This window comes from Camelus bactrianus, chromosome 4, assembly GCF_048773025.1.
Source record: "Camelus bactrianus isolate YW-2024 breed Bactrian camel chromosome 4, ASM4877302v1, whole genome shotgun sequence".
NCBI lineage: Eukaryota > Metazoa > Chordata > Mammalia > Artiodactyla > Camelidae > Camelus > Camelus bactrianus.
In genome coordinates, this window is record NC_133542.1 from 88,101,024 (window position 1) to 88,120,271 (window position 19,248).

The 19,248-nt window shown below is 36.9% G+C and overlaps 1 protein-coding gene across 4 annotated transcripts in view; it reads right to left on the minus strand.

Annotated features, from left to right (window-relative positions):
• NAA35 (N-alpha-acetyltransferase 35, NatC auxiliary subunit) overlaps nucleotides 1-18,967 on the minus strand; it is an 84,719-nt gene extending 65,752 nt beyond the window's left edge. The window contains exons 1-6 of one of the 4 annotated variants that reach the window (XM_045504644.2): nucleotides 18,847-18,967; nucleotides 17,669-17,797; nucleotides 7,942-7,975; nucleotides 4,820-4,934; nucleotides 3,973-4,047; nucleotides 1,906-2,073 (exon numbers count right to left, since the gene is read on the minus strand). In XM_045504644.2, the coding sequence (XP_045360600.1) occupies nucleotides 1,906-2,073; nucleotides 3,973-4,047; nucleotides 4,820-4,934; nucleotides 7,942-7,975; nucleotides 17,669-17,792 (516 nt within the window). In that variant the 5' untranslated portion in view covers nucleotides 17,793-17,797; nucleotides 18,847-18,967. Of the gene's footprint in view, nucleotides 1-1,905; nucleotides 2,074-3,972; nucleotides 4,048-4,819; nucleotides 4,935-7,941; nucleotides 7,976-17,668; nucleotides 17,798-18,653; nucleotides 18,825-18,846 lie in introns of those variants that run through there. The other 3 variants (XM_010967437.3, XM_010967436.3, XM_045504645.2) reach the window with 3 other exon arrangements.
• Between the last annotated feature and the right edge of the window lie 281 nt (nucleotides 18,968-19,248).

A 19,248-nucleotide genomic window follows, 5' to 3' on the forward strand; every position in this document is an offset into this window, starting at 1 on the left:
ATACTGAGGTGTTTCAGGGAAAAAGCTCATGATATATACAACTTACTCTCCAATGGTTCAGAAAACAGAAAAAAAAACAACAGGTTAAGAGCAGCTGAATGTGGGTGTTCTTTCTTCTATTACTATAACTGCTGTTATTTTTAAATTATTTCCAAATAAACTTTAAAAAAATTTCTAATTATTGCCAGTTGCAGGTAAAAAAGCAGTATCTGACAGCTTTCATCTGCATTTCTAAAGTGAGGTTAAGCACCTTATGATTAAAGGCCATTTTAATTTCTGTAAACTGTCTTCTGATTTTTAATAACTTTTTACACTCAAAGTATTTTATCCATCTACAATTTACTTTGATGTCGTTATAAACTGAATGCTTGTGCTCCCCTCACCCCCAAATTCATATGTGAAGTTCTAACGCCCAGTGTGACAGTATTTGGAGGTGGAGATTTGGGGAGGAACCCACAGAGTTCTTTAGCAAAAAGTCTCAAGGCTTCAAAAAATAAAAAATAAAAAAGAGGGTGGAACCTATAAACTGAGACTTAAGACATGTCAATCAATTGCAATAAACAGACTGTGTCCTCTCAAAATTTATATGTTGAAACGTAATCTCCAATGTGATAATACTGGAAGATGGAAACTTTAGGAGGTGATCAGGTCATGAGGGTGGGACCCTCAGAAATGGGATTAGTGCCCTTACAAAAGACTCCAGAGAGCTCCCCGTCCCTCATTCTGCCACAGTGCAAAGATGAACCAGGAGCAGGCCCTCACCAGGCACTGAATCTGCCGTTGCCTTAACCTTGGACTTTCTAGCTTCTAGAACCAAGAGAAATAAATTGTTGCTTATAAGCCAACCCGTCTATGGCATTCTGTTATGGCAGCCTAAATGGACTAAGGCAGATGTAAAATGATGAAGAATTTTCAAGGGTGCTAACCAATTGTTCCAGTACTATTTAATAAATAAATCCTTTCTCTGTCCCACTGACTTTTGATGGCCTTTTAGATGTACTTTGAGAATGTATTTAAAATAATTTGTATGTCTCATCTCACTTACTAACTCGAACTTATCTTTTAAAAAATTTCATCCAAATGGGTAAGATTTTCCATGACACCCATATCATTTCAAATACGTAGCTAAATAACCAATGAATGTGTAAGAAGTACACGACATTTCATACACAACTCACGAGCCACACATTCAAATGTGGAAATCACAACAGTCATACATGTAATTATTCTCATATACATAATATAAATTTAGAAAAGCTTTACTCTGAACCATTGTTGAAGGCTAAGATAATTATTTTGGATCAGCAACAGTGTTAAAAAGAAACAACAGTTTTAATAAAGCGAAGAATTAAGCAAAAGTAATTACTTATCAGTAATTTCAAATGCTATCACATTTCTCCTTGAAATACCAGTTATCTGAAATCTTTTTTTTTTCTTATGATAGGAGATAAAACTCTTTCTATGTCTAAAATGTACAACACTTTCTGAGAGTGATAAACTAAGTGGAAGAAAATCTTTATACTCTAAATTGTTCTTCAGAACATTGCTTTCCTTAGCTTCCTCTTATGCAGAGACTAACATCCGTGTTATAATTTTTTAGAAAGTTGAGGGATGAGGCTCTCTTCTACTTTCTTTAGGAATCTCCACAACATCCAGAACAAAGTATCTCTGTACACAAAGGCTATTCAATGAATGGTACTGATGGAAAGAATACATAATACGATGAAAGTCCTTTCTTGGAGAGAACTGGATTATTTTAGACAATGTATTTGTAAACAGCAACAGCATCATTAAAAAAAAACTCTATACATGTTGACAAAAAATATATCACATAATCACTTAAATACACCACACTGAATAAGGCAATCAATGAGCTTCAGGAATTCTTATATTACAAAATCTTACCTCTTCAAAAACAGCAGCTTTGTTTACTTTTTCCCTTGCAATGTCACAAATTTTCAAGATTCCCAGAGCAAAAGCTTTCATGGCAGGATCTTCTATAAAATCTGGATTATGAATGTAAAGGCACGTAAATACTGTCTGTGCCAAGGAATGGCCTTCTAACCATGTTATCTATAAAGAAATAAGAGAATGTACATGTTTAAGGCGATACACAGAGTCTAAAAAGTCTAATCCAACAGTCAAACATCAGAGTGCCACAGACTCAAATAAATGTAATTCATCACAAGATTTCAAAGATGACTAAAAGGAAGGTCAGAAAAGACAAAAGAGCTAGAATTCACTTTCACTGACTAAATTCTTTCAAAAATTAAAAATGATTACCTGAAAGATACAGATATGGAAATATTCTTCTATATAATTCAGTTTGTGAAATATTTGGAGATTAATGAAATTAGAGGGCCTCCTTACATAGCATCCAAAAGCTATCAATTGTACAACACAGTCAATAAAAATCCATGAATTAGAGAATTCACAACTTTAACCAGGCTCTTAGCCACTCACTCTTATTTTTCATCCTCACTACTACTAATCCAGTCAAGAGCATCATATGTCACCTAGATTACTGCAAGAAACTATGCAACTGTTTTCCTGTCTACAACCTATCTCAGTACCCCCAATCAGAGGGATCTTTCTAAAACACAAAAATAATCATTCAACACTATTTTACTGAGTGACTACCGTGTGCCAAGTACCATGTGCTAGAAGCTAGAAAGATAGCAGCCAAAATTGAGTGATTATTACATCCAAGTGTTATGTTAGGTATTTTCATATATCTTATCTCATTTTTTCCTAATGCTTCGAGGAAGGTGGTATTTTTCTCCTTGTACATATAAAGAAATTGAGTCAAGAGAGTGTAAATAATTTTTCTAAGTTTATTCAGTTACAGTTTATACTAAACCCAAGAATTCTGCAATAAAGGAAGACAAATGCTACATTAGAAAATGAGAAATGCATGTAAAAATTTCTCTAAGATAGATATTTTGTATTACTAGTGTGCAGAAGACTTTCCAGACTAAAAACGATCTGAATTAAAGTCCAAACTTAGATATAGCCCCAAGAGTCTACAGAACTGTTCCTCAACTTTGACAAAAATCCTTCTTGCCTCCTTTTATCCTATTCCACTAGGACTGTAAACTGCTATAGAATAGTAACAATATATTTGAGGGAAAGAGACAGGTTTGGAGGAAGAAAAATCAGGATCAGGATTCTGGTTATACCCCTTTCTAGCAATGTAACCCTAGGCAAATACGTTAAGAGTGATACCAGATATCTCACAGAGCTGATTGAAGACATAAGTGAAAAACACACCCATAAAATACATTAAGTGAAAAACATACACATAAAATACACAACAGAAGTATTTCATACACACCAGCAATCAATGAATCTTTTACTGGCCGAACAAATGAAGAAATTTTACATTACTTCTAGGGACAATGATTTAACATCAAATTTTAAAAAGAAAGGGACAATCAGAAAGGGGAGGGGGCAGTACAAATGATAATTTTCCCACAATTCAACAACAATGTCTAGGGAAGACAACCTATCCAGCATCATATATAAAACGCTAAAAGATTTTCTTCATAGTAGAAAATGGCCAGTTTACTACTATTTACCCTAGATTAGGAAAAAAAAATACCTCTCCAAAGCCATTCCAAAGTTCTCTATCGTTCAATTTCATGCTTAGTTATGGAATCTTCAATTTCATGCTTAGTTATGGAATCTCTTTATCTTGAGAATTAAAAGGGCACTCTGGATAATGGCTATATTATTATCCTCCTTGGAAAGAAAATATCCTTTCACCCAAAAATGAGAACCTAAAATCACCCAAATGAAAAGATAAAATGCTGTATCTTATAGAATAATTTGGCCTGCTAACCTTATGTACATCTACTAGGCCAAGCATTATACATATTTCATATTCAGTGTTGTTGCATATACTTTCAAATTTAAATTCAGGTAAATCACAGTTTTTAAGTGAACCAATAATAGCATTATTTCAACTCTTACCAAACAGCAAAAACATGTATCCATTATTCCTATCAATTCAGGCAAGGTGAGGTCTTTAATTTTAATGGTGCCATCCTAAAAAGAAGGGGAAATATGACATATAAGCTTTTAAAAAATTTATGGTTACTTTGTCCAGTAAATATTTTAAAATAGCCAAAGATGCCAAATTGACTCTGTATTCTTAAAAATAATGTATCTTAACAGGTCTTTAATAAGAAAATCAAAGCTTCTCTAATTTGAAACAGAATAAAGGCCTTTATAAAGAAATAAAGTCAAACCAACAAGTACTTTAAAAGCACAGTTCAAATTAGTTTTAAGCATTAATATGAAATATTTAAATGAATTAAAACCACTTACAAAGAAAATAAACACTTTAAAAAACATTTCCCTTAAATTGACTTACTATTTGTAAAATTTTTTACAGCATCCATTTACTTAGCAAATCTTTCTTCATGAAATATGCAAAGTTAAACTCTGAGGCAACTATTAATGAACTTCTAGATCAATTCTCATTGAGTAAATTTCTAATTCACTGCAAGAACTTTACTTAATATATTAACACATAAAATTTAATCCCTAAACCAATTACCCTGGTATCTGAATACATACTCAAATACTCTAAAAAATTAATTAAAAAACTGCACATACTCAAATTTAGAGCAAGTTTTTAATGAAGATCTTAAACAATTAAAATTTCAATAAAAAGAGAGATAACCAACTCTTTCTTATATAACTGAGATGCATTTAAGAAAATTACACTTTAATATACTAAGTTTGATTGCCATCATTAACCAGAATGTTTTAACAGATGAATAAAAGAAAACACAAAAGGCACAATGGTGACTACCTTGATAGCTTGTTCAAAATTGAGAACTTTTCGATTAACTTGGTTTCCAATCATGCCAGCATCCATCTTGGGATCCATCATTTCAATGGCAGACATGGCTTCAAAAAGACCAAATCTACAAATAAAAAAATTGACTCTGCAAATTGTTTCTGAAGTAGTAAGCTTACCTAAATTCCCACAATGGTTCAAAAATTATTATAGTACTTTAAATAACTATCCCATTCTATGTGTTGTGTCTTCCCAACTTGCCATCACTTTTATTTCAATTAAATAATCTTCTTTTAACATAAAAATTCTTCCATGTACTTAAATTATTTTACATGCACTATAGGGAAAGGAAAGAAAGAAAAGTTGTTTTCTGTTCTTCCTTCAAAAAGTTTGCGCATTAGAAGTTTTTGGAAAAAAGAGATCAACTGATCTACAACGGATTTCATTTTGCCTTTTTTAAATAATTTTCTCTAACACTTAGAAAGCCATATTTGGAATAACCATTTTCAAATGTAACTTCTTGATTTTTTTCACTTTCTTTACATCTTGAACGTCTAATAATCTGTCACATTACAGTATATAATGCCCACAGTTTTGGCAATTACATAAGAAAAAAGAATCCAGAAACCTGGCAGGCTGGTATTTGCAGCTTATTAGCCATAAATGCAGATAGTTGTGATGTACTATGGACTGATTAGTTAGTGCATCTTCAATTTAGACATGAAAAAAGAAAAGCCTAAGCTGAAGTCTGACTGGCCATCAAACTACTGACTTCCTATTTTGCTTAGTCTAAGCCATTAGCTTACCAGGAAAATAAAGACATCTACCCTGTTATACTAAATCCTTTCTCTCAGAAACGCAGCAGCAGTAAGACATCAAAAATAGCTTGGAAGACACTTTCCCTGAAATCCCTCAAACCTCTTAATGCTTTAATTTAAAATACTCTGACAATATGAGTATATGATATTACTGAAGACAACTCTCATCTATAAATGTGATGCAATGCTGCAAATCAAAACCCAAATATTATTTTTCAAAGAGTTTACCAAGCCAAAAGAGAAAATAGTGCAGAAATGGAAAAGAATTTTTTCAATAAATAGGGATTTACCAAATATCAAAGGTATAATAATAAGCTATAATAATCAAAAGCATTCTAGCATACACAGATCAAGAGAAATCAATCCAAACCCATGTTTTTGTAGAAATTATGTATGATAAAGGTAGAATTTCAAATCAGTGGAAAAACAATGGATTAGCCAATAAATACTACTGAGAAAAGTGGCTAACCATCTTGAAAAAGTCAAATCTTTGATTTACATAATTAAAAAAAATAAACCCCAGTAGATTTAAGTTCTAAACCTAAAACAAGCAAACAAAAAACTCTTCAATAATTTACAAGCTACATGGAAAAAAGGTGGTAAGTCCAACTGTATAAAATATTAATTATTCCTTTTCATATTCTTTTTCATTATAGGTTACAATATATTTGAATATAGTTCTCTATGCTATATAGTAGAGACTTGTTTATCTATCTTATATACAGTAGTTAGTATCTGCAAATCTCAAACTTCTAATTTATCCCTTTCCACTCCTTCCCCCCAGTAACTGTAAAGTAAGTTTGTTTTCTATGTTTGTGTTTCTGTTTTGTAAGTAAGTTCATTTGTGCCATATTTTTAGATTTCACATATAAGTGATACCATATGGTATTTTTTTCTTTCTCTTTCTGGCTTTACTCAGTACAACAATCTCCAGGTCCATCTACGTTGCTGCAAATGACATTATTTTATTCCTTTTCATGGCTGAATAGTATTCCATTGTGTGTGTGTGTGTGTGTGTGTGTGTGTGTGTGTGTGTGTGTGTATATATATATATATATATACCACAACTTCAAGAAAATTTCTTAATGGCACAATTAAAACCCTAGATCATTGAGGTATCTGCCTAATTAGTATAACTGCTACAGAAACTGTAATAGCATTATAAAAGCTATTCCATGCATTCAACAAATACTGGTCTTCTATGTGCTAGCCACTGTTCTAGGCACTTGAGATACATGAGTAAGCAAAAAAATTTTGCCTGCCTCATGGGGCTTACATTCTACAGGAGGGAACAGACAATAAACAAAGATAAGTAAGTTACATAGTAGGCTTGAAGACCGCACATGTTGGGGGGAAACGAAATGACAGCTAAAGGAGATATGGACTAAAAGGATACAACTTTAATAGTTGGTTGGGGTGGGCTGCTGGCAATCATGATCCCTGGGCTCAGTGTTGAAAATCTTGGGGAAATGCAGAGGAGGCCTATGTCCTCTAGTAGCCTCTCTCAAATCTTGTGTCAGAAGTCACATTCTTTCCTGTATTAGCTTGAGGTTTGATTTCATTATATCCTTCCCATAGTTGCCTGAGGCATCAAAATGATGACCACAGTGGTTCTCAAAGTGTGGTCCCTAGATCAGCAGCATCAACCTTACCTGGGAATTTGTTAGGAATGCAACTTGTGTGGTCCCACACCAGACTTACTAAATAACGAACTACTTGGCGGGTGAGGTCCAGCAATCTGTGTTTCAAAAACCCCTTCAGATGATTCTGATGTACATTAAAGCCTAAGAAGAACTAATTTCATGCTCTACTTTCCCTGACCAAATGTCCAGTTTTGTCTACTTACTAATTTAAAATTTCATACTCCCAACCTTGAAAATTGAGTCAGGACATAGCAATATAGAAACTAAGGCCATCTGTGGGAGTATAAATATAATCAAGCCTTTCCTTTTATTTTACCTTTCTAGGGATTCTCAATCGACTTTCATCTAGGCATTTAGTCACTCATCTCTAGTCACCAACCAGCCTATTGACATATGATAAACAATAAATACCTTTTCTTCAAGAAATTCCACATTCTGTACACCTATCCTCAAGGAAAAGACCGTAAGTCACAGTTTCACTAGGTACTCCCATTTCCTATCACAATTAAGGTCAGCTACCCCAAAACAGCTCACCAAGGGTAAAATATGCAATCAGTGTTATTCTTACAGCTCAGAAATGTAAATTACTCAGACTTCAAGGAATATACTACTGCACGTGAGACAAAATAGGTGGAAATATCACTACACAATTTCAAAGAACACAAATACTTACAGCTTATCATGAAGTAGTTCTCCCAACTTTAATTCTAAAAGAAACAAAGAGAAAAAAAATTTTTAATACCATATTTATATTTTTTAATTTTAACAAAAAAATGAAGCAAAATATTAGCACCTGAAAAATGTTCCTGCAGTCCTTTAAACTTTTTTCTAAGGAACAGTCATATCATTTCTATTCTATTACTAATATAATGCCTTCTACCCAGTGAATATTTAAATACTAACTCTAAATTGAACATTTGAGAATTTACAAGTGACCCATCACAGGCCACAATAAAACAACTGGAATTATCAGCCTCATTTTTTAAAAAAAACACAAGTATATTTCTCCCTAAGTAAACGTTTTCATAGAATTGAATGCTATTTCTCAAGTTGTTTTTAAACCACTTGGAATCATAATGTAATCTCTTTTTGTCCCAGTAAGTGTCAAAACTATTTCTTAAATTACATTTTATTTAAATAATATAGAAAACACTTGAGTAACAAGCTGATCAAAACAGTAATCACCCCTATAAAGCAGTAGTTCTCAATCTTGGCTGCATATCAGTATCAACTGGGGAGCTTTTGAATATCTCAATGTCCAAGCAGCACTTCAAACCAATTAAATTCTAAGGATGTGACCTACACAGTGGTTTTAAAGCACTCCAGGTGATTGCAATGTGCAAGGAAGATGGGAAGTAGTGACTGTATCATTCTTAAGGAGCTTAAAAATTGATGGTCAAATCCTTTGGAAAGTATAAAGAAGCAGTTTTCAGAATTTTACTAATCCCCTCAGCTAATCACAAGTTAAATAATACTAATTTTTAAAGTTCATGTATCAAAACAGATAAATCAATGAGAAGTGTTTATTAAAATACTATAATAAAGCATAAGAGAACATATAGAGGTTCTCAAAGATGGTTTGGGAACCCAAAAGTCTGTGATGTTAAAATTACTTTCATAATAACACTAAAGCAGTCTTTTTGTCTTTTTCACTGTGTTGACACTTACATCGATGATGAAAAAGCAACGGTGCAGAGAGGAAAAGAGCAAAACGTCTGTAGCTTCAGCACTTATCAAGATAGGGGCCCCAAGATAAACAGCGTATTCTTCACTTCCATGCACTTTCACTTAAGAAGTCTCAGATGGAGCATTAAAAATTAATTTCAGGGCCAGGACCAGGGCACAAGTAAGGAATGTAGCATGCAAAATTTAAGGAGGTACTACTTTCAGGTGGTGCCTTCTTAAATTTTTACCCTGTGTGCCTCACTAACTTCATCCTAGTGCTGGTCCTGACTTACCTAATTAAATCTCAATCTCTGAGTACATATGTTTTTAATATTCTATTTGACAAATGGGAAGAATATGTAAACACTTCCACCGCATACCAAAGTTAAGAGGTTGTCTCAAGGAAAAGCTCTTGTACAATTATCATTATCATGGAACATCATTTTTACTTGAAAGAATAAATGACAAGTTATAGTTATTCAGACTTGAGAATATGGCATTTTCTCTAAAATAAATGAGTTCGTCACTTTAGGAAAATAAATGACAATGTTTACTACCAATGATAAAATCTGAGCTTTCATGAAAAAAATCAGAATTTTGGAAAACATGTATCTGTCACTGTGAATGTTACAGTGTCCTAATATTTAAAATAGCTTTCCGATGATATTGGTGGTGATATTAACAAATGTGCGTTTTAATACTGAATGAAGTATGCCAACATTTGGAACATGTGCTTAACTCACTGAACTAATACTTTCCAAGTGGTAATGCATGTTACAAAATTAGGCATGGATAAAAGAACCATTCAAAGTTCAAGAGGAACCAATATATTTTAATGTAACAGAGCATGAAAAGTCCACTGATCACACTTTCAGATTCCAAACTGCAAACTAATCTTTAAGAAACTACTACCTGTCAAGTTTTGGTGTAGTAGCAGAAAAGAATATCCATAATTATCTGAAAAGATTCCTCCATCTTTTAACTACATATTTGGTGAGGCCAGATTTACTTCATATACTTCTACCAAAACAACATGTGGCAACAGATTGACCACAGAAGCCAATATGGAATTCAGGTGACTTCTATTACGCCAACATTAAAGGGACTTTCAAAAGTATAAAATAATGCTGTTCTTCAAAGTTATTTTTTGTTTTGGAAAATACATGTATTTTTCATTTAAAAAATATGTTAACATGCAATGGGTTGATTATCATTTTCAAATGAATAGTATTTTTTAAATTCCAATATAATAAACATCAAAATATATATAACATACATAAGCATTCCTTTTTAAAAGCATAAGAGGGTATTTTTAAGGGTACTGAAACCAAAAAAATTGAGAACTACTGTAATAATTTATCATACACTCAGGGTAGATTTGGGTACCAAATAGCTTCACTGAACTTAAAAATAAAAACACGCCACAGACCTAGAAGCAAATCAATCACTCTGGGCCTTGACCTTCTCATCTGCAAAATGAATGGTTTTACTAGCTGACTCTGTCAAGTCCCTTAGAACACCAGTAATCAGACCACTCACTAATAAACTACAGGTAGTAAATTTTAAAATCTACTCACTAAGCAGAGTACAAGCACTCTCACTGCACGATCCATAAATGGACAAAGAATCTTCTACTACAGACATGAGTACTTTGGGTCTTATCCAACTGAGCGGCATTTCTCAAAAAATTTAGTGAGATAGATGTGCATTTATCATTAGCAGTCAGGGCAATGACGTCACCCATCATGCAGTCTCTGGAAAATTCCACTGTAGATTAATAAGGGAAATTAGAATCAAAAAGGTAAGTTAATGTTTTTGTATTACATGAAAATAGCTTTGACCTTGCATACCCCATGAAATGGTCTTCGAGAACCTAAGAAACATGGACCACACCAAACCACTGGACTAAGTTAACACAATGATAAAAACCAAAAGTTACTCTACCTTTAAGTTAAAACCTTAAGTAGGTGCAAGAGCATACATATAGCTTAGTCAACACAGAACAAAGGGAAAAGTCAGATACCAGGAAAAGATGATTCCAATTTTTTTTTTTTTTACAACCTTGACAATTAACTGCCTTTTTATTCTATCTTCATTCTCATAAGGCACAAGTAGATCTGCTGTGAGAAAATTTAACTTAATTTTGTGGGTCAGAAAATTTCATGATATCTTACTGAGGATATCTTTCCTTTTGCCTTAGAAATGAACAATGAACCAAAATCTGCAGCTGGAGTTTCGGTTTGCAGCAGTGCTAAACACCTGTAGCATATGATCACTCTCTTGAAAAAAGTAATCTAACAGGATGAGAAAAACATGCAACTATTTGATAATGCATATATATTTTGCCATCTTATAAATGAGAAGATCATTTGTAAACTGGTGTTACAGATCTTTGAATAGACTTCTACACATAACATTATAAATTATGGTTAAGTTCTCTGCTAGGGCCACTATGAAGGGCCTACTGAATACCTAACTGAAATCTAATACCATTGTGATATTTAAACAGATGAATTAAAGTTTACCCTTGGGTAAAGGTGGCCAATTAAACACATGCAACTACCTTTAACTCCCTCCTGAAATCTAATTTAAACAATTAAAGGGAATTTTCTTTTTTAAAAGAAAGCTATGAACCCAAACGATGAGGAAAAACAGATGCAGAAATAATACAACAAAATTAGGGAAACTTGGAAGCAGAAAGACAAGTCGTTTCTTAGCAAACCCAAGGAAAATAAAGCCAGTAGTGGAGAAGGCCAAAATCAACCTGATTTACCACTTACCTCTGAAAGTGAGGATAAAGATGGGCTGTCAGAGAACCCAGAATCCTACCCTAAATTACAGAGCAGGGTAACTACCACTCCCTCATCCTGAATAACACTGAATATTTTTTTTGAGGAGGGTAAAATCTCCAGGGACAGAAGGTTATTCAAAGGCCAGGATTCAGTACCGGAAAGAGGGGGCATTAAGTGAATATATGAAAACTCCAGGTCTCTCCCTCAACTTTACTGTTAAATCACAGGCAGAAAGTCAATTCTTCAAACTCAATGGAGGAGATCAGACAAATTTTCTGTACAGAATATAGTCTTTCTAAGAGGAAGGAGCTAAATAACTGACACCAGAAGTTCTCTAACAGAAAAACCAAGCTGGATCACCTGACACTGACATTCAAAGCAGAGGGGTCCTGCTCAAAAATTCAGAGCTTCCAATTTGCTTTTTGACCCCCTATGCTTAGATAGGTAACAAAGGATTCTTAGATGTCTGACGTAATCTCCTAATATGAAAGACAGAAACCAAAGGAAACAAACTAAAAAAGGCAACTTGGAGGAAAGACACTATGCTATGTAGGGAAACAAAATTTCAAAAGAACTATTACTATCCTTAGAGAGATTAAATAGTGCAACCCTGAAACAATAACCGAACATTTTTATTGAAAAAAAAAAAGAAACATCCTGAAGAAAAATATATCTTAGAAATTGAAAACATTACAGTAGATAAGAAAAATTAAGCTGAGAGTCTTAGTCCATTCAGGATGCTATAACAAAAAGATCGTAAATTGGGTAGTCTATGAAAAAACTTCTATTTCTCACAGTACTGGAGGCTGAGAAGTCTGAGATCAAGGCACCAGCAGATTTAGTGTCTGGTGAGGACCCATTTCCTAGACAGTCATCTTTTTGCAATAACCTCATATGGCAGAAGGGACCAGGGAGGCTCCAAGGGGCCCCTTTCATAGAAGCATTAATCCCAATCATGGCGGCTCCACTCTGATGACCTAAGAACCTCCCAAAGGCCTCACCTCTTACTACCATCACACTGGCAATAGGTTTCAATATATGATTTGGGGGAACACAATCATTCCATTCAAAGCATCGAAGAAAAAGACAAAGAGATGGAAAATAGGCATGAAAGGATAAGAAAAAAACAGAGAATCAGCCTAGAAGTTTCAATATCCAAAAAGCAAGCATTCCATAATGAGAATACAGAAAAAACAAAGAGGAAACAGAGTGATTCAAGAAAGTTTCCCAGAACTGAAAGATCAAAGTGAAAGCACTCCAGAGTTACCAACAAAGCAAACCACTGTGGAAGTTCTGGAAAATGGGGAATAAAGAGAAGATTCTAAAAAGTTACATATAAAAGCTCAGTAATCAGGATGTCACCAGACATTTAAGCAATGCACTCAACATTCTCAAACATACCCAGATGTATTATCAATAAAGTGGGAGGACAGAATAAAGACATTTTTAGACCTCCAGAGCCTCAAAAAATGGTATCTCCCATGCACTTTACTCAGGAAGATAATTAAGTTGTCCAATTAAAACAAGGGACAAAAGTAAGAAACCCCAGGCTGATGATGAAGGAAGATCTCAGAATCACACCAGGTAAGAAAGAAGTCCAGATTGGAGTAACGTAAGAGACTTGAGAAGAAATTTCTTTATGGAGATAAAAACAATATAATTTCTGATGTGTCTGAATGTCTTACGAAGATTTAGACAATTGGTGAAGGGCCTAAGGAAGAATTAATGATAAGTACCTAGTTTTTGAGTAAATATTTTTTACATAAAACAACTGTGTAGGAAGGGAAAAACAGTCTTCCTCTTGGCTCACTTTGAATAACATCTGCACAGCTACAACTACATGGGGGAAGTCTAAAGATAATGTCCAAATGGGAGTGAGGGGAATCAAGAAACATCAATAAAAGCATGCTATCTAGAATCATGATTACTAAAATAATTAGCTAAAAGGGGGAAAGTGGTGACTTCTGAGGATACCTTTTCTAATGACCAAAGCTCCTAACATAAACAGGATACACAGTATAAAATTCAGGGGGAAATCTCGTAAGATGCATTCAACAATGCAGCAGAGCCCTCAAAATACAACAAAGGTTGCATTCCCTTCCTACTGCTTGTTCTATTGAAGGCTAGTTGTTATGGCATCCAATATTTGTATGTCCTTTTATTAAAGAATTCAAGGTCAAAGAGGTTAAATGATAGCTGAACATTCTTGAAAAAAGTAATCTAAATGGAGTGAACTAAACAGCACTACTGATATTTTGGGTAGAAAAATTATTTTCTGTCGGGGCTATTCCTGTGCATCAAATGATAAGCAGCATCCTTAACGTGTACCCATAGATAACAACAGCAAAGCCCCACCCCTGACTGTGGCAACCAAACATGTCTCAGGATGTTGGCAAATGTCCCTTGAGGACAAAATCACCCTTGGTGGAGAACAAGAGTGATCCACAATTACCAGTGCTGCTCACCCCACCCATGCCCCACCATATCAAAAGTATTCTTGATAGTATGGAACAATGAAAACATAATTTTCATTTCCAAAACCAAAATCAATTAAAAAAATATTCTGTAAGTTGCCCAGATCTTCTACCAGGACAATCTCTGCCTATCTTTTTCCACTTAGACTAAAATGGTAACAAATAGCAAATGCCTAGAACAATCATTCTCAAACTGGAGTTCATGAATTGAGGGGGTGGGATGAAAGTCCATTAAAGTTTTATCAAGAATCTATACTTCTTCAACAATAATTGTTACGTGCTATGTAATCAGTTCAATGATAACCTCTCTAAGATTACGGAAACATATCCCAGGCCAACTGGATGATAACGTTATAATCAAGTATTGCCACAATGTCAGTGCCTGAGCTTGTGTTCATGATCATACTGGTTCCAGGCAACCACCCACAACAACAGCATTTAATGTAACGCAGTGGTTCTTAAAACTTCTCAAGTCCAAGACTGGTTTGAAGAAACATGGCCTTATACTATTCATTTATTCTTAAAGACAAACATTGTTCTGGGTGAGAGAAGACAGAACAGAAAGGAAGAGAAGTAAGAGGTTTAAGCATCCTAGATTTTAAATGAGGGAAGGGAAAGCAGCAAAAGGAGTTTTTGCAAAGTACCGCGCAAGAACTATAGAAACTAGATGGGTGAGGGGGTCTTAAACAGGGATATCTGTAATAAAGACTGAGTAAGAAAGAAGGAACTAAGGCATCAAAAAGAGGAGAAAATAGGATGGGAGGATAGGCCCATATCCTTCAAGACCAGAGTTTTAAAAGAATGAAAGTAATGATAGCCAACCTTGGATTACCTCTAGGCTCTAGATATCTGGTGGTGTCCTTATCCTGGGAGAGGTTGCTGGCTATCCAGAGAGCATGTGGAAGAAGGGAATGTGGCAGGCAAAACAAGCAGCTGCAGTGTATATTTTATGATCATTTATGTTTAAGTGAAGTTTTTTAAGTTGTGAGTTTGCAATTCAGAAAGTACCTAAATACAGACAACCAAATGGAATATAAAGAGCAGAGGTTTAACAGGTAGCAAAATGAGATGGTTTGAATTAAGCAAGGTTTCCCAGAGAAGCAAAGCTCAGAGGTATAATTTAGATAAATAATCCATTACATATCAGGCAAAATAATAGTAATGGTGCTAGACAGTCAAAATAATATGTAAAAGAAAAAAAACCCCTCAGTGTCAGCTATAGAAAATGTGGAGGGAATGTGTGCCATCTGCCTAATAGGAAGTAAAAGAAATGATGGAAGTTAGAATTCGATCCCGAGGACTTTGAAGAGCCACTGAAAGAGTAAGCAGAAATGTGCATGAAAACGCTGCCATCAGTATGCAGATTATTTTAAAGTACTCCTCACTAAAATCACGGAAGTCTAGCCAAAGAGAAACCACTCTGACAGTTAAGAAAAAGATGTAACAACATCTGTATTAAACTTAGTTTTTAGAAAGTTGTTAGAACAAAAGTCTAAACCATAATCAAGGCTAAGAATCTGATTATTTCAAGAAGGGAAAACAAATTATTAATACCACAGACTCAAGACTGCTAACAGCCTTCAGTCCTAAAACCACACAAGAAGATTAATTCTCTATCAACTTTTTCGTTTCTAGACATATGCCTCACATTTGAGCCACCTGAGACAGTGCAGGAGCTAATCATGGAGGAGTTAACAGGATGGTTTGATACTGGCAACAAAACAATATACCACCCTCTCTCAATCCACACTGAAGCAGGTATTAAACCATATTTCCTACTCAAGGTTCCTTCCACGAGAAGCAGAAGTTTTCACTGTTCCTCAAACATAAAGGTCTCACTGAACTTTGGCTCTAATAGTTCATTTCAGTTTAGAGCAATTCCCTCACATTCACTTAATAGAATATTGACCACTCTTTTAAGGCCTAACTCAAGCCATATGTACTTCATAAAACCTTTTCCCATTTAGGTTCATAATGACAGCCCTCCAAGGCAGATCACTTAAAATCAGTGCAAGATGACAGGTGTGATCCACTTGATAGTCTGAGAACACTGAGCACAAAAATTACGTTGTAACTTACATTTCTTTCTCTCTCCCTTAGATAGACATATACGGGCAGTCCCTCAACTACCAGTCTAACGTTCTTTCCACTGTCCTACTTAGGCATACTTTAACTAGACGTGTATTTCAAAACACTCGAAGGGTAAGCACATGATTTATCTCTTTGCTTATACTCAGCTGGCTCCCTTTCCACCTGCAGCTGCTCCAAGTCTTTGCTCCTCTCATTAAGAGCACTACTCTAAACACACTCCACCATGACCAAAACCCAAAACACCAAAATAGAAGCCATTAAGGCGTGAATCCTTCCACCATTCCTTCCCATCCACTGAGAAATATACCCGTATCTTCACCATCCTAACCTCTGTTCTTTCTAAGTCCCTATTCTCTCCCCTCAATTTCTCTACTATGTTCTAGATACCATCCTCTCTTAAAGTTCAAGCTCTCACTCTATCATTTATTCCTTTCTTTTATCTTCATTCTCTCCCTGAGGCACTTTCCCCTCAAACAACAAACATGCTCATTTCTCCAATCACTTACGTCCAAGCATTTATTGAACTATGTGCCAGGCAACCTTCTGTTTGCTAGGGTTAGCAAAAGGATCTCTGCACTCTCAGAGCTTACATTTCAGTGGGTGAGGCTGACAATAAACAAGAAATAATTGAAAATGATAGCTTCTGACAGTAGATGAGTGCTATAAAGAAAATAAAACAGGGTGATTAAACTGAGACGGAGTTGAATAGAAGAGAATGAAGGGGTGAAACTACTTAGATTCCTTGTTCTGAGAAGACACCACTGGGAAAGTAACATTTAAGTCGTCGGGAAGGAGCCAGCTATGTGAAGACCTGGGGACACTACCTCGGTGTGTTTAATGAGATAAGGACCTCATGACTAACAATGAGCCAACCCGAGCAGTGATACAAAAATAAAGTCTGAGTGGTAGGCAGGCACCAAATCATATTGGTCATGGGAAAATGGGGAAGAAGTCTGAATTTTATTCTACATGCAATAGGAAGCCCCCGGAGGATCTTAAGCAGGGAATGATATGATCATTTTCAAACCTCCAATATACGATAAAACTACCGTCTTTAGGGCAACAGAATTTGTGTTTCCACCTTTCAAAATTATTGCTATGTGCTCTCTAACCTGCTATTTAAAGTTAGAAAACTTTAACAGAAGAAACTGCCTCAGCATCTGTATTTAATGCTGTGTCATTCTTAAACCGGTTTTATATGAAAGTTAAAATTAGAGTATAGCAAATGAGTAAGTGTGGTTGGTTAACAAACTCAGTAAACCAAACTGACCTGTTGATTTTTTTTTTCATTTATTGAGACAGTTTAGAAATCACAATCCAGATTTTTATTGTACCCTTTCCCAAATGTTGAACTTCTAATCCCAAAATTCAAACTCACCTCGACAAGCTTCTTCGAAATCCTGGGTTATGTCCACCCAGTTTGTATTGCTTTTTTCCATCTTTTCTGGTATACTGAGCTCCCATCCTGAATCATCGTCTTCTACAGAAGCCTTCATAACCATTATGCCTACAAAAGTAATACTAGTGTAAAAGAAGGATGTAGCTTTCAGAGCAAGAGAATTAGCAAACCATGTGTGTCTGTTTAAATACTAGATGAAGTCTTACTAAACTGTTTAAGTAGAGCTCTTCTGAGTTTGTGGACGGTACTGAAAAAAATTACCTTAATGCAATTAAATCTCACCGTTAATTAACACTACCTGCTGCTCACTTACTAACAGCCCACCACCTACCAGGGCTCATAAACAGTTTGGCTACTTAAGAAGAAAAACCACAAACCATCCCACCACTAGCCCAAAGAAAACCAACTCCAGAGCTTCCAACTTTTAACACCGGCCACAAATAACCAAAGCTCTCTTCAGGGACCCCTCTCGCTGCCCAGGACCCCGTGCCGCATCTACTCAAGTGAAGGTGGTCCCTCACCGGCCCGGAGCTCACTGGGCCAACCTCTCCAGGCCGGGCCGGACCCCTGCAGGGCCGATCCGCCGGGCGCGGCGTGAGGGAGAGCACCACCAGGTGCCAGCCGCCGGGCCCAGGGCGGGGGTGCACCTGAGGCGGGGACCCTCCCCACCTGGGTCAGCCCGGCCCGGTCCCGGCCCCACGGGCACGGAAGCAAGGACAGGGCTGTCCTCGTGCGGGAGGACGGGCACGCCCGGTGCCAGGTCGTCGCCCCGGTAACACTGGATAAGCCCAGGGCCCCGGCGGGCAGCGGGCACCGGGGAGCCCGCAGCTCCTACCAAACGCGGCGGGAGGGCCGGGGCCGCAGGGTGACCTGGCGTCCCCAGGGTCCGCCACACACGCGGGGGGCTGCTACTCTCGGACACGGGAGGGAGGAAGTCTCAACGGCTCCGCACGCCGGTCCCTACCTACTTCTCTCTTGGCCACCCGCGCCGCCACTCACCGTCCGGACCGCGGAAATAACGACGCCGCCTCGGCCGCCGTCGCCCCCTCCCCTCTCAGCCCAGCCCGACCGTCCTTGTGCGCGCATGCGTACGCCCAGTACGCGCGACCCCGCCCCCTCTCCCTCACGCCTGGAGACTTCGAGCTCCCCGGCCGCACCCCCTTCCTCGCCACCGCCGCCGTTCGACCGATGGAGGCCATCTTCTCTTCTCGCGGGATTAGAGCCAATCGCGAGACCGGAAGCTACCTTCCTTCTCCAGCCTCGGCCCGCGTCCTGGGTAGTAGGTGGGTCCCGGTAAGGGGCGGGACCTAGAGGCCCAGAACCCGCCCCGCCTCGCCCCGCGCGGCTCCCTGGGAAATTTTTAGAAAGGTGACGCGGAGGCCCGAGGAAGCAATGGTTAACATACCTAGACGGTAGATGTTGGGTCCGTAAATGAAGACCCCAGCCTCGAGAGCTCCATCGAGCTACTGCTGCCTGACACCGCATTTATGTTTCCTAGACAGTCTGGGGATTTCGTGAGGAAAAATGGAAACAAAATTTCAGCATAATCAAGCCAGTCA